This window comes from Pleurotus ostreatus (genome assembly GCF_014466165.1).
Source record: "Pleurotus ostreatus strain PC9 chromosome Unknown scaffold_3, whole genome shotgun sequence".
Classification (NCBI taxonomy): domain Eukaryota; kingdom Fungi; phylum Basidiomycota; class Agaricomycetes; order Agaricales; family Pleurotaceae; genus Pleurotus; species Pleurotus ostreatus.
In genome coordinates, this window is record NW_023503158.1 from 1036240 (window position 1) to 1059680 (window position 23441).

Below are 23441 nucleotides of genomic sequence, written 5' to 3' on the forward strand. Positions count from 1 at the left end.
TCCAGTTCACTGTGCCTGTTTAAACTGCCTATATATACAAATTTACTAATTTGCTTGCTTCGCAAGATAATGATGCTCCGCTAATTGTGCCGGGAATTCTTCATTTGTTCACTCGCTCATGTTCAGTCCACAATGACCAAAGCCATCTTCTGCGGGAGAACATAGCGTCAGTCGGCATGGTTCTACAAATATGGAATGGTCACAGACCCACTGGCCCGTGGCCAACGCGGCGAAACTGATAGCAGCAATATGAGACGTTGATCGGAACGACACAACAGCAAGTTTCGCAGAATACGCACCACATTCAGCGTTAGTAATGAAGTAAAGTTGCCATCTCCGTCTGTAGATGACGGGAAACCTGAATTTCGGATCGACCCCTTTGGAAGCGACGATTGGGCGATGTACGCCGCAGAAGGGCGGTGTGGGGGATGGCGGCCACAAGGTAAGAGTCAACGAGGGCGGTTGGATATAAATTGCGTATCTCCATCTCTGAGGGTGTCTGCTAGTTCCTTGGTGGGGAGTGGGAAGTTTCCGATGCTCCATGTTCAGCTTTTATCGACACCAAGGCAGCAGGCCAGTTATTCATAGGCAGGCATCGTTAGGTTCGATGAAACAGGATCGATGGCCTGTGGTATTTCGGCAATGTCCCGCAGTGTTATACTTCCCGGAAATGGTTAAATACGGTTCAAGGTCATATACAAGTACAGTATTTGGGACTCCGTCTCTCCTGTACCTCTTAGAAAATATGGTTCATGGCGTCCGGGAGTACGCACTCCGCTTGGTACTTCGATTTAATTTACTGAACCGACCGCATGGTACAGGAAGGGGACTCATGGGAAGGTCGAGAGGGCCTAGGGAATGAAATTGTCAATGTTCAGTGCTCAGCATCCGCGAAACAGCGGAAAATGAGTTCTGGACAAACCCAGAAGCGTCCAGGGTAATCTGAGAAAGAGATATGAAGGTTCCTTTGTACGTAAAGACGTTTTATTGTGGAGTGGATGCGTGCAGGAAGTGTGATTTTGAGGAGGGCCACGCCACGTATGGGGATGTCGAGGGGTCTTCTAGGGACACCTTGGTATCATCCTATGAAGGGCCTTGGTCCAGCGGACGGATTCCTAGTAGTAAGACGGTAGATTGGACACGCAGATGAGAACGTTCCTGCCGGAGTACGATCAGAGCACGAGTGTCAGCCTAGGCTTGAACAACAATAACCTTATTTGGGCAACGTCGGACTATGTTGGGCAGCAAGCGGACCTTTAAATATACCGAGCCTACCGACCACCACCATGACAATCCTTGAAGGTTCATTCAATCATGGGGCCATAGTCGAATACTCCGAAGCTGTGGTGGAGCTGGCAGTATGTTATTAACGACCATGCATCATGAATCACAAAACACTAGTGAGCCGCCCTAAAGTCTACTTATAAGTTGTGATATCGATCATTTGACATGTGCGCGGCATGCAACTGTATTACAGACAGTGGGAAATCAATTCCGTAAATCTGTGGTGCGATCTACAGGGATTACGGAATGCAGGATATACACGCAAGCCACGTTGCTTGAGTAATTCACGGATAACCAGTGCCCCTCACTCAGAGGGTCACTGAACGCGTGTGTTGAATCAGTCGTTGTGTCGTACAATCAACGCATTTTCTCTCTCGGTAGGACAATTTGTTGATACAACTGCTTTCTGATAGCTGTGTTTCCTATAGACGGCGCTTTCGGGATTCCCAAGGGAGCCCCGCCGCCCAAACTCTTGCGTATTTTGTTTGCGGACACAATCGTCCGCGGAACTTCTATGTTGCTCCATCGCCTCACCAATCGCTCCAACAACTTTACCACCTGTTCTTGAGGAGTGACCCAGCAATGATAGGCCAGAAAAGTAGGTCAGTAGCAGACCGCAGCTACCCCGCGAAATGTATAAAAGGCTTGCAAGATTCAGCAATAGTTCTCCAGTCGAAAACAAACCCCTTTGATCGGCTACCTACAGAGTTACTTCATCGCCTATCTTCACCATGTTGTTCAACACTTTTGTCGTCACTGCTCTTGCTAGCCTTGCGGCCGCCACCCCCACTCGCAGAAACGAGCCCGCTGCCGGATCCTGCAGCACTGGAGAACTTCAGTGCTGCAAGTCCGTGCAGTCCGCCGATTCGAAATCCCTGACTTCCCTATTCGGACTGTTGGGACTCGTCGTTGGCGACATCACAGGGCTCGTCGGTGTCACCTGCAGCCCCGTTACTGTTGTTGGTGCGGGAGGTGCCCAATGGTAATTCTACTCGTTCAACACAGCCAACCTCGTTAACGCGATGCATCTAGTAACGCTCAGGCTGTCTGCTGCAACGACAATAGCTTCAGTGAGTGTCGATACACTAACTTGTTGTTTCGCACTGCAAATAGAAAGCTAAACAATTTCGTAGATGGCTTGATTGCACTTGGTTGCACTCCCATCAACCTCAACCTCTAATTTTGTAGCAAACGAGACCAAATTGGCGCCTCCTGCTGCATGAGTAGGGGTGTAGAATTGCCTGGTGGGCTTGATCGTAGTACACCTCGCCGTCCTGTGCCATTGACGTCTGTATATTTGCACCATGTAAATCCAGTATACGCTTGTCGGAGAATCGAGTCTGTCATATGCGTCTACGCGCGATTCGAAGCCAGGCTTCTACCCCCTGGAAATTTGACTACGCTACCACAGTCCGCGCGCCGATAGGCTGTACGATACAGCGTAGAGCACTTGTATTGACATGCTGAGTAGGTCTGGCACTGTTTTCGGTAGTCTTAGATGCAAATCCTGGCCGGTACCGAACAAGCACATGTTCGAAGCGCACTGACTCAGACTGGACGCGGAACGGTCCCGAATTGCACAGTAGTCGTACGTACGTTGTAGGTGCCAAAGCGGTAAGATATACAATTGGATTGTTTGATTCAAAATCGATATGCTTTAATTTAACCGTAGTTGTCCAAAACAGTCGACCTGCGATCCCTTCAGATGCCTGTGTTGCCCTTTCCTCGAGTACTAACGCCAATACTCCCACGAGCAACATTTGTCGTGCCGAAATTCGAGTTGGCGATACCTTCACTAGCCTGAGGCTTGCCCTTCTGTAATATCGCTAGCACAACGTCGTCGTCTTTGTGCGTGCCAAAGACTGTATCCAATTGTTGCTTCGATGGCTTCCCTAGAAGCCCTTGGTTCCCTTGGTTGGAGTAGAAGACTTGGAAGGCTGGCAAAGAGTCATGTCAGGACGCATAGCTCAGATGGAGAAATCGAGCTTGCAATCTACGACGGCCGATAGGGCGATCGTTCTGGGGAAATTTGAGTTAGTGAATAGATCACTAGGCGCAAAATCTGCCGTTTACGTGTCTATAGATCCGTGATATGAGCACTCAGATCGATTCAATGCAAGTTCGTAACATACCTCCTTCTTTCCACTTCTTATACTACAGACAGAAGACCAACATTAGCGACGCTAAAGTGATATGATCGTGGCACCAACCTGGTCATGATCGACAATGACAAGATATTCCTCGGTTGACTGAGGATCTGGCTTGTAGATGACTTTAGTGATGACTTCAGGCATTATCGGTGTTGCGGGTTGTGGTGGATATTTGGTGGATGATGGTAGATTGAAGCAATGCTCGTGCACGCGATTCCCTTTATACCGTCGAGACTCCAGATGACGTCTAGATTTCCCATGGGCTGGGGTAATCGATGTCGGTCATCGGTAGTTGCCGTTCGACATCACGCGACTCTCATCACGCGCACGCGGAAATCAAATATTGAAATGACACGGAACCAAACTACGCGTCAATAAAGGCAGTCAGTCGCGTCGCGAAGTAAGTCAGGCGGATCCAGAGCAAGAATAATCGAATTGACCGAATAGTTTACTTCTAGGACAAACAGTGCCCCTCTGGGTATGTTCTGGCCCCTAGGGTGTCATATAGACCAACCAAAGGCGAGCCGCGACCGTGACGAGGTACTTAGGTTAAATCGGCATCCTTGCCATTGTCCTCAGAAAGGAAACAAGGCTGTGTCACCGACAAGGCTGAGAAAAACATACTTGGTCAATATCGGATGGGCATGAGAGTGGTTTGTTTCCCTACCTTCCTTTTATATATCCTAAGAGCTGCTTTTGTATTCCTCAGTCGGACTAGCGGTTTGTCCAATACTCAGGAGGTAACTTCCATCTAAGAATAAAACAATGAGATATTCAGTTTGGTTCGTGATAAGTCTGTCCGGTAAAGCAAAGGAAACCGGGTTGGATTGTAAATCACCTCTTCGAACTTCTTCCATTGCCAATCTGGTCTGTTCCGAGCTTCGCAGCTTTCTATTTGTTTCCGAACGCTGGTCAGAGGAACAATGGAGGGCCTGAACACAGCAAATGCGCATAAGCGATCAGATGTTTGCAATCCCGATGACGCGGAAAGCAGGGAGGTCTCCACTTACCTCCCATGTGCACACTGAAATGGAAACACCGTCTGAGAGAGTTGGCGTAGTAAACGTTCACACTGTGCCACCGTCAGCGTATCGTTAAACATGATTGCACCTGGCTCGGCAACGTGCGCGAGCAAATTCGGAATCAATGGTGACACCAGTAGAAATCAAATGGCCAAACTTGCCTCGGCAGGCTTTGGAGTTAATCAACTCGACCAGTTCCCTGGGGCACCACCGCAGGGCCTTTAACCAAGCATGGTCTCCTTGGCTAGAGTCTTGCACATCATTTGGAGTGCCTCTCGATGACTCGCCATTCAACTGCGCGAGAAATGCCTTAATCAGGTCTCGTAGCTCGTGTCCCTGGAGTAGCTGACGAAACAGGATCACTAAGTTGAACCAGGCGCCGCCTGCTCAAATGATGACCTACCTTATCTGCTACCATGTCGGGAATGCTCTGCACTTCTACCTGGGTATATCCACTTTCCGTAGCAGCGTCCGCTCCGGCTTCGGGGTCGTGTCCCGACAATAGGCCCACCAATCTGGAGAATTCAAACCCCCATCTTCGAAATTCCTCCTGAACCGACTCGTTTGAGGCCAGTCGTTTTGCTTCGTGATGCGTCAAGAGTACGAGAACGGTCGGCGATAACACTCGAAGCTTCACGCCACCTGCATCCGCCCCTAAGTAGTGCAGACAGAGTTCTTTGAGGAACTTCTCCACACGGATACGTTCGTCGGCTGCGTGTTGGTCCACCAAAATAAGTGCTTGTTCCGGAGATTCGTCCGGAGTGCTATTTCCAACCGAGGTCATCTCAGGCCTCGCCCTCGTAGCTGGCATGATACAGGCAATGAACTTTCGGTCAACCTGGCTTATGACCCGGGCCTGGGGTAAGTCTTCCTTTCGGAATTGAAGAGATGTTAACTCTGCATCTACCGTCGAAAGATAGGGTCCCCTGGAGTAATCTAGACTTTGAGGGCCCCAATGACCAAGCATTTGACGTCCAGTAGCTGGCTTTACTACATGAGCACAAGTCGGGATCCTCTTGTCAGGTAGTGAGTATACGTCGTTCGCCTAGATGGAGGTTTACGTTCATTCTATTCGGCCTAAGTCATCGTAAAAACCAACGGACCATTAATGCTTTCTGTATCCATTGTGGAACATTTGCTGTATCCAGCGTCGGCGACAGCGATGCCGTCAGCGTACGCCTTCCACTCGGCTCCTCTGGTTGTCTGGCTTTGGACACTGCTGCTTGGCTTACGGAATTACCTGTCCGGCTGTCGATAACGAAAACTTTGCCAGTGTTCGGGTCGGTCCATGTTATGGTATCACCTGCAGAGTCCTCTCCCTGGTAGAAAATAAGCACCGATGACATCGCAAAATCTAAATAAACTTTACCGGTAATATGTACACCGGGTGGCTTTTGGGAGCCACCGTCATATTATACGCAGGCTCAATCATGAGCGGAGGCGTTTCGTCCTCATCGGTTGCAACTCTCCGTCGTTTACGAGGCGTCCCACCGAGGTTCACAGAGTTTGAGGTAGTAAGATGATGCGTCGCGAACCCATTCCTTACCAGAAAGGACTGTATTTCTGATGATAAGAAGGAAATTACGGCGTTTTTATTCTTTCGCAGCGTCAGGTACCTTTGATAGAGCTTAGGAATGGACGCACCTCCAATCCGACCGATGATTTCGCTGGTTCCATGCAGTTATCAATGAGTCGGGTGGGTATGATCAAGTTGAGGACATAGACCGGCTTCTTTTCGCCTTTCCGTGGAGAACGTCGAGCATCTATGAGCCGTAAGCGAAGTTACTTCTATCTACCGTTTCCATAATTCAACATACGAGGTCTAGAATCGGTTTCTCCTTCTTCATCGAACGCCTGTAAGCAAGTTATCTTGCTGGATCAGTGCCTGAGTGAGGACCACATACATGTTTACCAAATGTACTAGAAGCGAAGCGAGAATCAACGGTTCTATGTATGTCGCAGAATGATATGGGGTGATGGTTGATATCTTAGGAGATATTAGCTACTGAATGCATGCTTTAACCAGTAACTTACATATAAATTGATATGACTGACATATCGGTTATTCAGTTGGGAGCCAATACCTTCAACCAAGGGCATACCTTGCATAGCGCGCCATTAAGGCTAATAAATCCTTCAAGGCGTAGTTCGCCCGACTGGCTGTTCATTTCATCAACGTGCTGAACGGGCGAGTAAATTAGCCGTGAACATATACATGCATATCAGCGAACCTCGACTAATGCACGTCCAAAGATATGTTTGAACGCAGTCAAACTAGAGGAAGTCTGATGCCAATCAGCTTGGCCGCCGTGTAATTCCAAGTTAGAATACCTTGGGGATCGCGGTAACTTTTTCAACGTTGCCGTCTCGCCCAACGGCAGCACGCTGCAGAGAGAATGAGACCTGCGGAAATACAAGGGCATAGCATTCAATATCGTTCCGTATCGTTTCGACGGTCTTTGAAGGTGAAGGGTGGGACAACCGTCGTATTGGGAGCTACGGCATTGAGTCAGAGCTTTCGTCAAGATCCTGCACCAGTGGGGACCTACGCTATAAAAGATATCCTGGAGATATACAGTGGTCCCTGGTGACTCCCGTCGCCATCTGACCGATGGCCCACTGTATAGGGTATCACCTCCCTCAATGATAGTGCAATGAGGCCAAGCTTCCGTGGAATGCAAACGGAATTAGTACAATACCTTTAGAATAATGGACCAACTCTGCTTTGACTTGGCCGTTCGTGAGGAGATCTCCAAGCAGGCCAAGTCGGCCGCCGATGCTAGGGCTGTTGGGATTGTTATCTAATGTATGCTGAGGGATTACCTGGATACATACCTTCACCGCGAAATCCGAACGTAGAGAGATCACCGAGAGAGTCCATGCTATATGCCTTCGACGTATCTTATATTTTCGCGTGTAAGCGAAGTGAAACACCAAAATATTGGACATGGCATCTAACACTCACTGTATCGTCCATGTTCTGAGCCCTTGCCTAGCGCAGCTAGTCCGTCCTTCCCAATCCCCAAGCCATCATCCGTCACCCAGCATGACCATTCGTCGCAGTTAACACCTATGGAAATCTGCCGAGCTCCAGCATCTAGCGAGTTCTGCAGCAATTCAGATACGACTTGCGGTAAAGATGTCAATATCTGGGTGGAGCGTAGTCTGGCTCGTGTTTCCGCCGAGAGTTGCTCTATTGAGGTTCTTCCTTCGACCATTAGGTGCGCGTGGTATTCAGATGCTGATAACGGCTGTCCAATGTCATTTAGTAGTCGTTCAGGAGAATATGCGATGAAGGTGCGTTCCAAGAAACGTGACCGCGGTGGAGGTAAGTGATGTTGGGCGCTTCTTTCCTTGTAGTGATCAAGTTCCGGCCTGCACCTGAATTGAACTATTTATTGACTCTCTGTCCTCCCAGCCGCGTTTTGAGCCCATCCACCGTAGAATCAGCGCAAATCCGTCACAATGCGCTCTGTGCTCTCCAGAAACCTGCTGAAGAGCATAAGGCATTCATCCCGAAGAAACTACCATGCTTCGGTGCTCCCGTCGCTAATATCGACCTCGTCGCCTGAGTTTACAGCGAAATCCGAGGCGATGGAGGCCCTTATATCTGACCTAGATGCAAAGATGGCCCAAGCACGCCTTGGTGGTGGTCCGAGGGCGACGGAACGTATGCGGAGCAAGGGCAAGAAACTCCCTCGAGAACGGTACGTTACCTGGAAGTACACGGTGAACATATAGTTGATGCACATGAAACGACAGTCTGAGCCTTCTACTTGATCCTCATTCCCCCTTCCTTGAATTGTCGGCATTGGCAGCTCATGAGGTGTACCCGGAATCAATACCCGGAGCGGGTATTATCACTGGAATAGGTAGGATAGCGGGGAGGGAATGCGTGATTGTGGTCAATGACGCGACTGTGAAGGGAGGGTCGTATTACCCGTTGACCGTGAGTGGACTGAGACTCCCATGACTCAATTAATAATGCCTGTTGCAGGTCAAGAAGCATCTACGCGCGCAGGAAGTTGCACGAGAGCATGGTTTGCCATGTGTCTACATTGGTATGTTGTAATTCTGCTTCTACTTATCCTTCGATTCTCATGTACATCGCGTAGTTGAGTCCGGCGGAGCTGCCTTGCCGCACCAGGCGAATGTGTTCCCAGACAAAGAACACTTCGGTCGCATCTTCTATAACATGGTCCGCTGGTTCCCGTATTCTCTTCCATCCGGTAATCTAACATGGCTGTGTAGGCGCAAATGTCTGCCCTCGGAATCCCTCAGATAGCCGTTGTGCATGGTATCTCGGTAGCAGGTAGATCGCTGATCCGTTTCCAAGAATATCGACAAGGCTGATCTGGCGTTGTAAATAGGTGGCGCGTATGTGCCAGCTATGGGTGATGAGAATATTATCGTTCAGAACCAAGGCCGTATATTCTTAGCTGGTCCGCCGTTAGTCAAAGCGGCTACAGGCGAGGTGGTCGATGAAGAGACGCTCGGTGGTGGACTGATGCACTCGAGTGAAAGTGGTGTTACGGATCACCTAGCGAGGGATGACGAACATGCTCTTGCCATTGCTAGAGGCATTGTTGGCGACCTTGGTCACGCTGGGAGTGTGGAAGTCGGCGTAGGTGGTTTGATATCTTGTTGTGCGCGAAGCACGTTTTGACATTCTTTGCAGCCCGATGCAACTCCAGAAGAGCCACTTTATGATGCCTCAGAACTTCATGGCATCGTTGGCACCGACGTACGACAAGCCTTCGATATGCGTGATGTCATTGCGCGTATTGTCGATGGCAGTCGCTTCCGTGAGTTTAAGAAAGAGTATGGGACAACCATGATCACCGTATGTACCTTTATTTATCGGCGACACAGATTCTCACATTGTCCATAGGGTTTTGCCCACATACACGGCTACCAAGTTGGAATTGTCGCGAACAACGGCATCCTGTTCTCTCCATCCGCGTTGAAGGCCACACATTTCATCCAGCTATGTTCGCAACGGCAAATACCCTTGTTATTCCTCGTAAATGCCACCGGTGGGTTCCAACCTTTTCCCAACTTCATTCATCTATCTAACAGCTCGGGTTTGTTCAGGCTACATGGTAGGGTCAAAAGCTGAGAAAGGAGGCATAGCCAAAGATGGTACGGGTTTTATCTGCTTTTGGTAGATGAATTTGTGTATAATGGTTATCGTGCAGGTGCTAAAATGGTCCGCGCCGTCGCATGCGCAGATGTCCCCAAGTTGACTGTTGTTGTTGGCGGGAGCTTCGGTGCTGGAAACTATGGTATGTCTCATTCAATAGGGTGTTATGATCCCAGCTAACGCCCTAGAATAGGCATGTCAGGACGAGCTGTACGATTCCATTTCCCTTCATAACTGTGCTCCAGCTACTAAACTACCCACAGTATTCGCCGAGATTCTTGTGGATGTGGCCGGTATGTGCCTCGCACCTTTCCCTTTTTCGACAATATCTTATCCTTTTCATAGAATGCGAAAGTATCAGTCATGGGTTCCGGACAATTATCGCAAGTCATGGCATCCGTATCAGAGTAAGCAGCTAACACCACGTATGAGATAATCACACATTTACATATATATCCCTGCCAGTAATCCTGCCCAGCATGCTTCGCTAGAGGCCGAGATCGAAAGACAATCAACGGCCCTCTACTCTACTGCCCGACTATGGGATGATGGTATCATCAAGCCAACGGATACGCGAGACGTTGTTGGACTCGGGCTAGCTCTGGCTGCCCGAAAGAGGCAGAGTGGAACTGGAAAAGGCTCATCGGGATCAACAACGTGGGACGGTGCTGGAAACGGATTTGGTGTATATAGAATGTAGAATAAGTTTCAAGCCCAGCCCACTTAGGGCGGACATCAAAGCTACTATAATCATGAACTGATGAGCTGGTCGACTCCTCTGATTCAGTAGTTCTCTATCAGAATGACTGATCGTTCGTCGTTGGGGTGCCGGAGCTTGGAGGTTTGAGCTTGAGGAGGTTGGAAACAGGAGGAGTTAGGGGATACTGGTGCTGATCACGCGACTTGCTGTTAGCAGGACTTGGTCAACCTGTCAGTCACGGTTAGGCGTTGGCTGTACCAGTGACCACTCCATCAGTATTCTGCTCCCCTCCAATACTGAGCCTATTTCTCCAATTCATATCCCTTTCGCACTCTCTCCACCATGGCATCGGCTTACTACGAGTTCTACCGAGGATCCTCGTAAGGCTGTCCGGATCCCAAGTGGCTTTCCAGCACTAACTTCGAGTGGTTAGAATCGGCATGGCGCTCACGGACTCTCTAGACGAGCTTATCACCAGCGGATCCATCACGCCTCAACTAGCCATGAAGGTCCTGCAGCAGGTGCATCTCAGGAGCGGCCTCTGACTCGTTTAGCGGTGCTTACCAAGCTCTTGCAGTTCGACAAGTCGCTGGCCGACACAATGGTGAAGATGGTGAAGACAAAGACTACTTTGCGGGTGCGTCTTTGTATGTTAGGTGTGCATAGTAAGTATCGTATTGAGGAACGAATTCACACGTAGGGCCACCTTCACACATACCGGCTGTGTGACGACGTCTGGACGTTCATCGTGAAGCATCCGTCATTTAAGATGGAATCAAACGAAGTGGTCAGCGCGCAAAGGATCAAAATCATTGCTTGCAAGAACGGTGATGCAATTGAACCCGGGAAGAAGTAAAATTCCGTCTCTTGGAAGTGGCACCGCAGACTGAGAGTAAGTATCCATCAGCGCATGAGAAATTCACTTACCCTTCCATCCAAGATGTTGACTTCTTACTCCTCAGCCAATATGTTATTTATTCGCTTGTATAGATATCTCCCGTTCAATGTAGTCATAGTTTTCCTGAAGCTCACTCTATGAATGAAGAATTGGATGAAATGGGTATGTAATTAGTGATGCCAGTCTTCTACCTGGTATTACTGGGAAATACTCATATCATTACAACCTAAAAATCCTTCCAGTCATCCTCCCAGTTGTCCTTTTTCACCTCCTTCGCTTTGGTAGTAGAGGCGGGGGTGGTATTAGAGTTGATTTGTTGACCGTTGTTGAAACTGGTGTATTGGGTGGACGGACTACTGTTATATTCGTTGAAGAGGTCGTCATCGTCGTGGTAGAGCGCAGATGTCTCGCCATCGTGGTCGGTCGCAAGTTGTCCGTAGCCGTTTCGTTGTGGCCCTCCACCAACACGATCACGTACGGTCCCCACCGCATTGCCCACACTATCTGCCACATCAATACCAAATTGAGATTTTGACCATTGATTAGCCGAGCTCCCTAGAGCAGCAGCACGCTTCTGAGCCTCTGTCATATAACCTCCCAGATTGGCCCGAAGACTCGGGTCGGCAACTTTCTCCATGCCTGGTTGGATGACGTTCTCGCTGACCACTCGTGAAGCTCCACTGACAGCAGCTGAGAACAGTGACCAGCCCTTGCTCAGCGCGGCCATCGGGTTCTCCTGGAACTCGTTCAGTGTGGGGGCCGCGGCTGACGATAGCCCGTAAGACGGGTGTTGTGTACCGGCTGGACTGGGAGTGCTCCCAAAGCCTTGGTAGCGACCACCTTGTGAAGGTGGGAGATCAGCAGGGCGAACGGCGTTTGCCTGGCCTAGGGAAGCAAAGTAGCTTTCATTCGCGGTCTTCTGATCCACTGGAGTTCCCGTCCTATCAGGAGAATTGCTATTGAAACCGGCGGGTGAGGATGGAGAATCACCACGAAGCGTGCTACCGGTGGCAGAGCGTGCAGAAGCCCGAGACTTTCGAAGGCCTTGGGCTGAGGACGGGCGTCCCGGAGAGGCGGAGCCGTTGGGAGATTTTGTGGATTCTGAGGGGGGCGAAGGCGACCACGGTTTTCCCGCTAACGTAGCATCCAGCTTAGCGGGGGAGTCAGATAACGAAAGCGTGGTATCAAATGACCTCGCACCTTTTCCCGATATTGGGTAGCAGCCCAACAATGGTATGTATCATATGGGGTCATGCCTTCTCTGTAACCTCCTTGGTCGGCGGGAGCGTAGGATTTCATGAAGTCTCGAAATGGCCCATTACCACCGAGCTATAGAGAAGTAAGAACGAGTGAAATGACTTCAAGGAAGGTGACTGACTTGCATCCGTTTGATCTTGTCCTCCTGCCAGGTGTCCATAGATATTGACCGTACAAAGCTGGCCAATCGTCAGCCCCCTCTGGCGCATTTTCAGGTATTTTGAGCGCACCTTATGTGCACACCAAATCCTCTGTGCGTACCGGCGCATTGGAGACAGAGAAACACGGCGAAACTATGGCAAAGTGTCGAAGGCACCATCCATCTGAGCTTGGATAAGAGGCTAACCTGAGCGATGCCCACTGAGGATTTGGATTTGAGCAGTCATTACATATTTTGTTCTTGAGGTCGTCTCGCCTGACGAGGTCTTGTAGAGTTTGTTTGGCCGTTGTCTGGTCCATTATCGTGCTGGCAAGTGTCAGAGATGTAACGCCTACCGAATCCTTGGGAGCCACTTGGCACGTGACCGGTGCGAACGCCCTGCCCCTTTAACTCACGTAAATGAAGCAACTCTAAAATGCTTGACAGATGGGTGAGCACGCGGTGGATGTGCGCGGCGGCGTAGAGGCTTGAGACCAGCGTCGAGCGGTGAGGTTGTGTACCGAATGGCCGGAAGTCCTTGGGCAGACATGGTGTACCTTGGGCGTACCAGATCTTCGGGCGGGAGGGCGTGGGAGATAGTTGCCTTGTTCGGTTCTTACCTTTACTCTGGTTTAGTGGAGGGCGCGCTCGACACTGCGAGCTCACCGTCGGTCACCGTCGATCTCTCGAATTCGCGTCGGTGAACGACCATGAAACCCTTGGAATGACCTTCTGAGCCCTTGGCCGTATTTTGTCTCGACCTGTGCACTTTCGAAAACTGAACCCAGACTCTCGGGTCGTTGGCACACAATTCACATCGTACCAAGGCCTGTTCTCCTTTCCAGATCAACGTTTCGTTCCCGACCGTCTCCTTTTCCACTCTTTCTTTTCGTGAGAACGACAATTCACCTCTAATAGCTGCTGCTGCCACCGAGGATCCTTTGCTTTCGACCAGCATCCACAACCCCTCGCACAGCTCCAGATTTAACCTCTGTTACTGCGCCGGGCGCCCCGTCGTTCTAGCAATGATCCTTCAGGCAAACCGTAGGACCAGTACCACAGCTCCCTTGCGCCAAGCTTCTACAGATGGCCCCGAAGAATGGGGTCACTGGGCAGGCCGAAAGTCAGTACTGGAACGCATTACGATCCTCTATCCCGGATACTATTGATCGCTTCGTTTAGGCACTACTCGCTAGAAGTCGTCCAGCATCCCCTGCGTGCGCGAATGTGTGGATTTGGCGATAAAGTGCGTCACGGCGAAGCCCTTCTTACTCTGCTTCACCTTGTAACGCAGTCAAGCAACGCTACAGGATAGACGTCCGTTAGCGCCAGCCGCAGTTGCGAAGATGATAGTCAGGCGGGAAGATGAGACCATCGTAGACGTTGAGTAAGTGCCGATGTGCACGGCTTCCTCCCACACTGGGTGCTCAGCCTCTATCTTAGTGATGTCGACTGTTCTTTCTTCCTTGTAACGGTAGATCTTTGGTCAGGCGATGGAAAACAAGAGACCAACCTAGTTCTTCATCCATCCTCTACCGATCGATACGTTCCAACTCAACCTAAGCCACGGCGTCGTGGAACCAGTACTTCCACGCCTCATAAAACCGGTCATCAGACGCCATCCCGTTCGACCCCTGCGCCATCACAGTTCTCTGGTCGCGGCAGAGACTCTCAGGTAATCACATCTCTTGTCTCCAAGTTAGATGACATTGACGGTCATAGGCTGGTGGGGGACTAACGCCAATAATACCTCCTCAAACCCCTGCCTTTTCTAGCCCCGGTTCTTATTTCCCCTCTTCAGATTCAATGGAGTATCAGCAGACGAATAGCTACGGTGTAAATACCTCCGAGCCCCCGGTATGGGGGTATTCTCAGACATCGCAGGTTGATCGTAATACGACTTTCCCGCCGCCGGTACTACCGTCGATCCACTCGTTTGGCAGGCCGTCGGGCCCGAACACGAATACAGGAGGACAATGGCACGCTGATTCAGCGGTTCGGGATGAGGCCGAAGCGAATTCCTACCGCTCGTGGAACACTGAGTCCTCGTTCCACGTCGATAACCAACCAGCCGCGTCCGGTGTCTTCGAGAGCCCTAGCACTCCGAATGTAGACGGCTCCGGCTGGAACCAGGCTTCCATGTCCAACTCCTCCGAGACCAGCAGTCAACAGTATCCACCAACGAGCCAAAGTGGCACATCAGAGCAACACTCGATCTACGCCTCCGCTTCATATGCTCAACACGCACCACAAGGGGAATTTTATGCTTCTACCTACCCTTCGGGTGCGCCGCCGCCGTCGGCAATTGCGCCTCTGCCCCGCCATACTTACACTCGGACACTTGTTGGACCTCTGTCTGCGAATGCCTGCCGATTATTGGACGAACATCGTAAACCGGGTATATTCTTTTTGTTCCAAGACCTATCGGTGCGGACTGAAGGTTCGTCCAGCCGGCCCATACCAGATCAAGCTTCTCTGATGTTATCTCGCTATTAGGAACATTCCGTTTGAGAATGCGATTGATGAACGTTGGGGCGTAAGCACATGTCCTATGACTATGCTATCTTTAGAAAAAGTCTAACAGTAGTATGTCCACCCAGACCGCCTGCTCCCGACCAAGGCGCTATTCGAGTCCACACGGATGTATCCCCGGTCCTTGCTCAAACGTTCACGGAACCATTCATTGTTTACTCCGCGAAACGTTTCCCCGGTGTACCAGGTTTGTATTAGATAGCATCCATCTATATATTATACTTCTTACTAACATGTGCCTTACTCTCCACCCAGATACAACTGCGCTCTCAATCGCCTTTGGCAATCAAGGGCAGAAACTCCCTTTGGTGAGTGAATCCCCTCCATTCTTCCGCACCCGCCGGACCAACCAAATCTATCCCCTGAAAGCGCAATCGCCATGGTTCAAGCAAACGCAGACGGCGCGGAGGATCTGATACGGAAGATGACGACTCCGATGGCGCTTGAGGTTGAGGGCCTAGGTATCGTCTGAGGACTAGTCTGCAACCTGCCATACAGATCCTATAATTTATCCTCAACGGTCGTAGTGCTGTCCTTATTCTGTTGTTTTGCTAGCCTTTTCCTGTGTTTAACATATAAGCTACCGCCAATTGTATGTCTGATCGTAATCAGAGCCCAAACGGCGCCTCTCCTTCGACTTGTGCTCGAGAACGACTTGAACAGCTTTCGGATAATTGGCATAGATCCGCCCAAGTATCTCTCGAGCTATCGCACTCTTCGCCTGATCTTGGGCGTCCGCCCCAGTCAACGGGATGCCTTCGGGTTGCACGGGATCCATGAGTGTACCTTCTTGAAGCCGAGTTAAAACCATGAGCAGCACGCTAAGGGTGGCATTGTGTGGAGCCCAGATGTTCCAAGACGGAGAGATCTGATGGAGAACTCGCAAAGGATGCGCGAAGTCGCCTGAGTCGCCCTCGAAGAGATCGGTTTCCTCCTCAGATGCCTGCCTAATCTGCTTGAAGACAGTGTTTGCGGCCTTGGCACGACGTTCTGCACTATGCATCGGAGGGTCTTCGGAAGGTTCAGACAGTAGATCTTCTCGTGCGGGCAACCTGTCGAAAGACAACGGTGTATCGGGCGACTCGTTTCGCAATCTAAGCAAATGGTCCGTCTGGCGTTGGAAGGGTAATATAACCCTTTCCAGCACTTCGAAGGCGCGCTCCGGCTCTCCGGCTCTTATAAGAGCGACAGTAAGATGATTCCAGTTGTGGGAGTCGAAGGCGAATCCATGAGCTTGAAACTTGCCCCACACTTCAGCGATTTCGGTGTGCAACCCAGCGGCGGAGAGGACGTCGATGTATATGGACAGGGGGATACATAGGATATTTGCCTGCAACCGACTCAAATGAACATCGCCCTTCGTATTCTCGAAAAGCGTGGGCATCCTGGTATAGCGGAGACCTAGCTGAAAGATCTGCGGCCATACTTGTTTGGCGGCTTCGACGTTGAATACACAGCGGTAGCAGTTCAACAGGGTTGACAAGATGCCAATTGTAGGCGCGCCGCCAGCGTCGAGATAACCTTGAAACACCCGCTCCACGTCCTTCGGCCGTTGCTTCCTTGCGAATGACGCTATGAGGGGTCCGTAGATCTGACTCAACGCAGATTTGCCACCATGAGCGGGCGCGTCCCACGTCCTGGGCGACTCCGACGACATCAGACTGTTCACGAACTCTTCAGCGATCTGCAGACTCTCGTCTGAGTTCTCGCGACCATATGCCCTCAATATGGCACCGAAGGTTAAGGACGTAGGTTGGATTCCCCGGGTCTGCATCTCCTCGTAGATCTCCTTCGCTCGAATCTTGTTGCCCAAGCGTAGGAAGCCCGCCATAACGATTGTCAAGACGTAGACGTCCACCTTGATATCTGAGTTGGGCTGAGTTGAAAGCCTGTCCATCTCTTCGACGATCTCAGATGCCACGTCCATGAGTCCGGAGTCGCATGCAGATTGCACAAGGAGCGTGAATGTGATATTGTCCGGCCTGACGCCAGTCGACTCCAGCCGAGAGAACAACTTCGACACAACGCGAAACGGAGCGCCGATCAGGATGTACGCCTTCAGCAGTGTGTTGTAGGTTTCGATAGCGAGACGAGCGTGTCGCATGGGGGATGAGTTGAGATAGTCGAATGCCCTGATAACACCATTCCACGAGCCAGCTTCGACGTGTGCATTCATGACCGTATTGATCATCTTGCGATCCGGGATTATACCCTCTTGAATTGCGCGCTTGTAGACAGATTCTACAGCTATAGGGTCCTTCCTACGCGCAAGAAGGGTAATCGCAGTCGTGTAGGTTACGACCGTGGGTAGAATGTTAGCTGCTCGCATTTGATCCAGGACGGCAATGATGGAATCTACATCGCCACGAAGAGCAAACCCCCTCAGAATGATGCTGTAGACATAGATATCCGGTGGAAACCCCGCCGAGGCCATTATCTCCAGCCACTCGTTCATCGCGGAGAAATCGCCCTTCTGGGCGAAAGCGTAGATTATAATCGAGTAATGGATTGCTTTGGGGGAGCCGAACTCTCCTTCTTCCCGGTTGGGAAACAGTTGTTCGAATACTGCTATGGCGTCCTCCGTTCTTCCGTTCGTGGCATAGGAGTATATTAGCATCGCGGTCTCCGGCTCCCCGACCCAACGATCCTCCTTTGACAGTCGTTCGAAATACCGTTCAGCTTGTACAACGTCGCCTTGATGCGCATATAGATACAGCCCCGTCGCTATACGATACGGGTACACTCCAGTCGAATCCAAGGAATGGTATAGGGCATTAGCATACCCAAACTTGCCTTCTCGAGCCAGGGAACGAACGAGAGAGAGTCGTAGGCGATGCTCCACATCAAGGCCTTGTCGAGACATCTCTTGAAAAACAGAATGAGCGTCCACGGCGAGAGTCCGTGAGCACAAGGCTTCGATTAGAAGCTGCCCCAACCTCAACCGACGCTCCTCGTCCCAATCTTGCCTATCCGCTAACAGAGTCTGTGGGTGGTTGATGTTCGCCAAGCTGATATACGCTGTCTCCCGAAGAGTAATTCCCTCTTTCCTGGGCGCCGAATGATGCCACTGGCTTGGTCGAACCGAAAGAAATGACCCGATGTTCATCCATTCCGCGAGCACGAAGTCCAACACACGGATGTCATCGTAATGCCGTCGAGTCGATCGCAAGATGTTATTGTATACACGAAGGATAATGCCTCGTTCCTCGTAAATAAGTGGCATCTTCTCGATCTTGTGTAATGCAGCCGTAGCGGACTGCAAGTCACCAACTAGAGCATGACACCGCGCCTCCAGACACGCATAGCGTATATTCCTTTTCGAGAGGGGGTTGATGTCGCTGGCGAATATACGGATATGATGTTGGATGCGATGACCTTGCTCATGAAGGGTGGAAATGTCTACGTTGGTATACCCTTCTTCTGCTTCTGTCAATAAGCGATCCAATAACGACAGGGCCTTGGTTTGTCTGAGGTCATGCACGTATGGAGTATTCTCGATTTTGTCAAGTGCCGCAAGAGTCTCTTCAACATCAATATTTGCCGCAGGTGAAGCAGTGAGAAATTCCAATCGGTCGAAGCTACCCTTTGCCTCCGGGGGAGGAGTCCAAGGACTTGCGTTAACTTGGCTACTATTCGAGGCGTATCGAGAATGAGGGAGAGGGAGACTGTTGAGGGACCTACTCCTCGAGATGCGCAGACGGGTCGACGACGAAGGAACTTGTCGTTTCGGAGGCGCCTTCGGAGTGGGCATGAACTCCTTCATCATCAATATGCGGCTGCGTCCTGGCCCATTTGTCAGCGCACGAGCCCCAGGAAAAAAAAGAAAGAAACGCACTCGACAACCAGAACGACTCGTTCAAGATACAAAGCCAGTCTGAGCATTGACTAGCACACGAGTGTTTTGCAGCAGCCTCCCGTATTCTCTCGTTTCCTCTTGGCCTTCGCGGTTGAGGCTGGTGACAGCGAGGCGTAAAGAAGTCTGCATATGTCGCAGCGCGTGTAGGACGAGCCATAATGTTCAAAATGAGAACATCTGGACGGCAATGGCTGAGCGTCGACCGTCCGGAACGCAGCGAATGGTTCACCACTGCCGTGAAGGACTCCAGCATCAGAAACGCGCCAGGCCGACGAGTTCCTCTGGGTCCGTAAGAGGTAAAGGCTACAGTCGCGTCAGCTTGGTGTTTCGCGGTCGAAACCCGCAGCTCACCTCGAGGAGGACGGTCTTCGTTAAGTTATGAAAAAACCCGGCTCTATTAGCGCCCACGCATCTAGATGCCATCAGGGGCCGCATGTGACCGCACAGGGGAAGGACTTCGACTCCAGTGTTCGACTCAGTGGCACCTGCAATTCACTTTACTTCCCTCGTCGAAGTCTTAGAAGTCTTCGTGGTGGTATGTGCTAGAACTGATCTGTACAGCAACTTTTGCTGATAATTTGATGCCACGCATGCTCACACTTGCCACCATATGCACCGCTGAAAGCAACCTCCGGCGCCACCACTACTAGGGTCTACTTCTTGATCCACTAGCAGACTGGCTCACCGCAATTATATCTTCCTGGGAAACGAATAGGAGGCGTATTTCCATCACTTCCCCGAACGAGAGGTTCACTCCAATTCGAATTGCGCGAGATGGCCGAACAAATCATCCCAGAGCACGAAATCGTCACAATACCCAGTGATGATCAGAATCTTCGACAGCAGTGCTACGCCATTCGCATAGACGTCTTCCACCACGAACAGAAGTTCCCACTCGAAACTGAAATTGATGAGTATGTGATCTATCATCGCTTCATGAACCCAGCTGACCTTGTCGTTGGCTCATTTATTGGTGCCTATTGATTATGCTTCTCATTCTAGCATGGAAGATCGTTCGGCTCACATACTGCTGAGGTTAACTCCCTCGCACACTCCAGTGGGAACGATAAGAGCCTACAAGCCACCTGGAGCGGATTACTATAAACTCAGTCGCTTAGCCGTTCTCAAGCCTTATCGTCAATATCGATTCGGGCGAGAACTGGTTGAAGCCCTTCACGACTGGGTGAAACTTGATGCTATCAAGTCTGGATACAAAGACTACGTTACAATTGTAACCCATTCTCAGATACCCGTCAAGGGGTTCTACGCAAAGTGAGTTCTTGATCAGTAATACCCATTTCCCCCAGCTACAGTACTTAATGATCACATCACAGATTTGGATACGTCGCAGAGGTAGTACCGATTTAGTCCGTCAAGATGATTTATTAATCCTATTGTTTGAACAGGGTGATGAGTTCGATGAAGACGGCGATCCTCACCAGAAGATGGTCGTCCGTCTGCCGCTAAGTACCTAAGCTACGCGGTGTCGTATGTACATTATGTACTGAGAGTGGAGGAGAGGGAGGGGAGGAATTACATAGGGCTGGCTGGCACGTTATACGCCATACTGCAAGAGATGGAAACTAACAATACAACTAGATGTGCATAGTCTCGAAAGTCCGATGGGATATGCCAATGGGAATAAGGATATATATACGTCGTAAGGGTAGCAGCTGGAGAAACGGTCATAATGTTCACCAGCGTTTCGCATGAAAGGCAGAAAAGGAATAAGGAAAAGAAAGAAAGGTCGTAAATGATTTCAGTATCGACTAATATCGGCACCGTCATCGGTCGTAAATCCTTCGCTCTCGCTCTCAGACTCCAACTTGACAGTTCCAAACACAGGACTAGCTGCGGGGAGGATACTGAAGTTGATGTTGGAGCCGTATGGTGAAGCCGTGCCTTCTTCATACAACCTACGCGCTGCTTCGTACTCCATCTTCTCTTGCTCTGCTTGCGCGAGGAACGGCTAACGGTAGCAGAATGGAACCCGTTAGCAATATGTATGATGTCGGGGTGGAGCGAGAAGACAGTACCTTTCTCTCCTCATCGGACATCGAACGCCATTTCGCCGCAGCGAGCACGCTCTGTTTGGTCGTCTCAGTCTCATCACCAAAGATGTCGTGAACCAAGGACGGGTTGGCTCGGATGCGCTGCAGGAACATGAAATACGCGCTCAAGGGTTTCTTGGGCGCGTTAGGGTCCTTGATGTTGCTCTTTCGGGATTTCCCTAGCTTGCGCTGTGCAGTCCGGAAAGCGTTCTCGCGTTTGATGTCATCGGGGGACAGGGTTCGCATGTACGCAGCCAGATCCCGTTCACGCGCATCCTTCATGGCTTGAGACTTCCGTTTATAGGGCTAAACAGAAAAACGAATGGTCAATCAAATCACTTCGTGACGTCAAGTGGAACGTCATAAAACATACCTCTTTCTCCTCTGGAGTGAGAGATGCGTATTCCTGGCCTGCTTCTTTGGCTGCCTGGGCAACATTCAACTTCCTGGTGTTCGAAGCCTGCTGGCGCTGGATCCAGTCTGTGAAATAGAGCTGCCAAGCCGAAGGCGCTAACTTGGGGGGCCGCAGCACAGACTTCAAAGGAACTGTATTACATTGGTGCGATGATCAGTAATCCGAAACAAGTTACGGGCGGGAAAGCGGTTCTCACGTGTGTCATTAGAAGACTTGTCAGCGGGCTGAGTCTCGTCTGGAATAGAAACGCGCTTTTTCCGCCGGATTGTGGCATCTCTGTCATCAGATACACTTGTTGACTCTGCTCGCCGGCTGTAAGACCGAGTCATGCTGGGAGCCCGCAGGTGCGTGGGAGAGGGTGCGGATGCGGATTGGAAGATCTGTCCAGTAGAGATGGCTTCTCTTTGGATTGGAATGCGTTGCCGTTGAGCCAAGTCTGACAGCGGCGAATGACGAACGGAGGGCCGAGTGGGCGAAGAGTGGGTACGAAGAGTACCTGAGTTATCCCACAGCTGTGACGCCCATCTCGGAGGTTGTAACGACATGTCCATCGGAGAAACGGCCTCGATGGACTGTCTGTGGTATGGAACAGCCTCCTCGAACGATGGTGACGAGTCGACAGATGCGGGCAAGGGAAGGTTGGCGGCGTATGACGTCGGCGAAATTGGGGAGAAGGCTCGTTGATCAAGGTATGATGCAAATGAGGGATGGGTACTCATGGGACCGGAAGGGATCGTTATGGGGGACGAAGGAGAAGAGGAGGAAATCATGTCGGGGTCGTTAATCCAGTTAGAAAGATAAGTATTAGCATCGAGAGCAGCGTTCTTCTTCATCGCGCCAGGGCTGTAGAGTCCAGAATGGGACTCGAAGAAACTACCCCCAGGCGATAGCGGCGATGTGGGAGACGCTGGAGAGAATCCATAATCGTATGAGGGGAATGTCGTTTGGGGGGAAGAGAAACCAAAGGAAGGTTTAATGTCATGCTCCATGTCGGTGTATGGGTCCCATGAAGGGAACGGTTGTGGGGGGGCGGGATCGTATTCAAGCTCGAGGGGACCGAATATCATCTGTTCGCTGTCTCCGGGGAACTGTTGAGCGTCTTCAAAGTTGAGAAGCGGAGTCGCGTCCTTCATGGACGCGTCGAAGGTGTTGAAGCTTGAGGACATGGTGTCTGGAGACAATGAACGCCTAGAGACACTAAATGGCATGAGATTATAGGATGAGGGCAAGCGAAGAGGGAGGAAACCTGAATGCGTGCGGCTTAAAAAGCCGAAACGGTGATAGAGGAGGATTATGTCGAAAGAGGGTGCCAGCAAATGAATGGTCCCATAAGGAGCGGGACCCAAGCTTAAGAGGATACCGGGATAGCGATATGAGCGGAATTCGAAATATTTCCATACCTGTATAAGTTTAACAGATAATGAGTCAGTGGCTCGCCTTTGAATCCGGACAAACAAACCGACCAGCGTATAACCTTATGGAGGAAAGGAATCACTTCCGATGCGCCCCTATAAAGCAGTGAAGAGAAGACCCAATTATAAGTGTGGACAATCAAGAAGTTGTTGAAGATTCCGGAGTCGATGACAAGGAGAAGCCAACCGGCGTGAGCCCGTATCTCGTACCGCGTTCAGCTCTTCCCCACGATCGAACAGCTCGATTCGGGGATGGTATACGGAATCCTGTGCAAGGTGAAGAATTGTGTCAGCTGCAAAGTACTTGATAGATTGAGAAACAAACCAACGACAACCGAGGTCAACAACGTGAGGATGGGAACAACACCGGCCCTAAACGAGCTGGATCAAAATAGGTAACTAGGACCCTTGACTCCGGTGCCTATTGTCTGACGCCACGATATCAAGTCACACCAGTAGTTCGAACGCCCAATCATAGTTACCATAAACAATGTCGAGATCTTGCCGAGTGCATGTGTTGCAAACTCAACACCATCTGGTTAAAATGAATTCAAGAATGGGAGAGCATGCGGGATGTGATTG

General features: G+C 50.6%; 10 protein-coding genes across 10 annotated transcripts; 5 read left to right on the plus strand and 5 right to left on the minus strand.

Annotated features, from left to right (window-relative positions):
* Positions 1–2015: 2015 nt before the first annotated feature.
* PC9H_004807 (uncharacterized protein) lies at positions 2016–2464 on the plus strand (the record flags this gene model as incomplete). The annotated part of the gene is made up of 3 exons (XM_036774388.1): positions 2016–2266; positions 2317–2354; positions 2418–2464. 3 exons carry the CDS (start codon positions 2016–2018, stop codon positions 2462–2464), a joined length of 336 nt encoding a protein of 111 aa, XP_036632890.1.
* Positions 2465–2985: 521 nt separating this feature from the next.
* PC9H_004808 (uncharacterized protein) lies at positions 2986–3578 on the minus strand (the record flags this gene model as incomplete). Its single annotated transcript, XM_036774389.1, has 3 exons — positions 2986–3221; positions 3417–3438; positions 3495–3578. The coding sequence occupies 3 exons, from the start codon at positions 3576–3578 to the stop codon at positions 2986–2988; spliced, it is 342 nt and encodes a 113-aa protein (XP_036632891.1).
* Positions 3579–4528: 950 nt separating this feature from the next.
* MLH3 (DNA mismatch repair protein) lies at positions 4529–7674 on the minus strand (the record flags this gene model as incomplete). The annotated part of the gene is made up of 15 exons (XM_036774390.1): positions 4529–4801; positions 4860–5501; positions 5560–5775; positions 5826–6053; positions 6101–6219; positions 6274–6310; positions 6361–6443; positions 6491–6506; positions 6559–6636; positions 6688–6741; positions 6788–6952; positions 7006–7095; positions 7156–7241; positions 7292–7357; positions 7422–7674. The coding sequence occupies 15 exons, from the start codon at positions 7672–7674 to the stop codon at positions 4529–4531; spliced, it is 2406 nt and encodes an 801-aa protein (XP_036632892.1).
* A 247-nt stretch (positions 7675–7921) lies between these two features.
* Positions 7922–10299, plus strand: PC9H_004810 (uncharacterized protein; the record flags this gene model as incomplete). The annotated part of the gene is made up of 14 exons (XM_036774391.1): positions 7922–8163; positions 8219–8405; positions 8454–8517; positions 8572–8654; positions 8708–8768; positions 8827–9080; positions 9135–9299; positions 9348–9492; positions 9551–9598; positions 9655–9741; positions 9793–9809; positions 9863–9892; positions 9945–10006; positions 10065–10299. The coding sequence occupies 14 exons, from the start codon at positions 7922–7924 to the stop codon at positions 10297–10299; spliced, it is 1680 nt and encodes a 559-aa protein (XP_036632893.1).
* Positions 10300–10641: 342 nt separating this feature from the next.
* Positions 10642–11155, plus strand: TOA2 (Transcription initiation factor IIA small chain (TFIIA 13.5 kDa subunit); the record flags this gene model as incomplete). The annotated part of the gene is made up of 4 exons (XM_036774392.1): positions 10642–10679; positions 10733–10820; positions 10877–10936; positions 11000–11155. The coding sequence occupies 4 exons, from the start codon at positions 10642–10644 to the stop codon at positions 11153–11155; spliced, it is 342 nt and encodes a 113-aa protein (XP_036632894.1).
* Positions 11156–11423: 268 nt separating this feature from the next.
* On the minus strand, positions 11424–12913 carry GCS1 (Zn finger-containing GTPase- Activating Protein for ARF; the record flags this gene model as incomplete). Its single annotated transcript, XM_036774393.1, has 5 exons — positions 11424–12347; positions 12398–12526; positions 12576–12633; positions 12685–12747; positions 12801–12913. The coding sequence occupies 5 exons, from the start codon at positions 12911–12913 to the stop codon at positions 11424–11426; spliced, it is 1287 nt and encodes a 428-aa protein (XP_036632895.1).
* A 705-nt stretch (positions 12914–13618) lies between these two features.
* PC9H_004813 (uncharacterized protein) lies at positions 13619–15572 on the plus strand (the record flags this gene model as incomplete). Its single annotated transcript, XM_036774394.1, has 9 exons — positions 13619–13716; positions 13776–13839; positions 13904–13980; positions 14037–14268; positions 14316–15033; positions 15090–15129; positions 15194–15312; positions 15381–15433; positions 15495–15572. The coding sequence occupies 9 exons, from the start codon at positions 13619–13621 to the stop codon at positions 15570–15572; spliced, it is 1479 nt and encodes a 492-aa protein (XP_036632896.1).
* A 133-nt stretch (positions 15573–15705) lies between these two features.
* On the minus strand, positions 15706–19138 carry PC9H_004814 (uncharacterized protein; the record flags this gene model as incomplete). Its single annotated transcript, XM_036774395.1, has 2 exons — positions 15706–18908; positions 18961–19138. 2 exons carry the CDS (start codon positions 19136–19138, stop codon positions 15706–15708), a joined length of 3381 nt encoding a protein of 1126 aa, XP_036632897.1.
* A 617-nt stretch (positions 19139–19755) lies between these two features.
* PC9H_004815 (uncharacterized protein) lies at positions 19756–20456 on the plus strand (the record flags this gene model as incomplete). The annotated part of the gene is made up of 4 exons (XM_036774396.1): positions 19756–19895; positions 19984–20253; positions 20316–20334; positions 20388–20456. 4 exons carry the CDS (start codon positions 19756–19758, stop codon positions 20454–20456), a joined length of 498 nt encoding a protein of 165 aa, XP_036632898.1.
* A 284-nt stretch (positions 20457–20740) lies between these two features.
* EXP1 (exp1-like protein) lies at positions 20741–22613 on the minus strand (the record flags this gene model as incomplete). Its single annotated transcript, XM_036774397.1, has 4 exons — positions 20741–20950; positions 21018–21338; positions 21406–21578; positions 21644–22613. 4 exons carry the CDS (start codon positions 22611–22613, stop codon positions 20741–20743), a joined length of 1674 nt encoding a protein of 557 aa, XP_036632899.1.
* Positions 22614–23441: the final 828 nt, after the last annotated feature.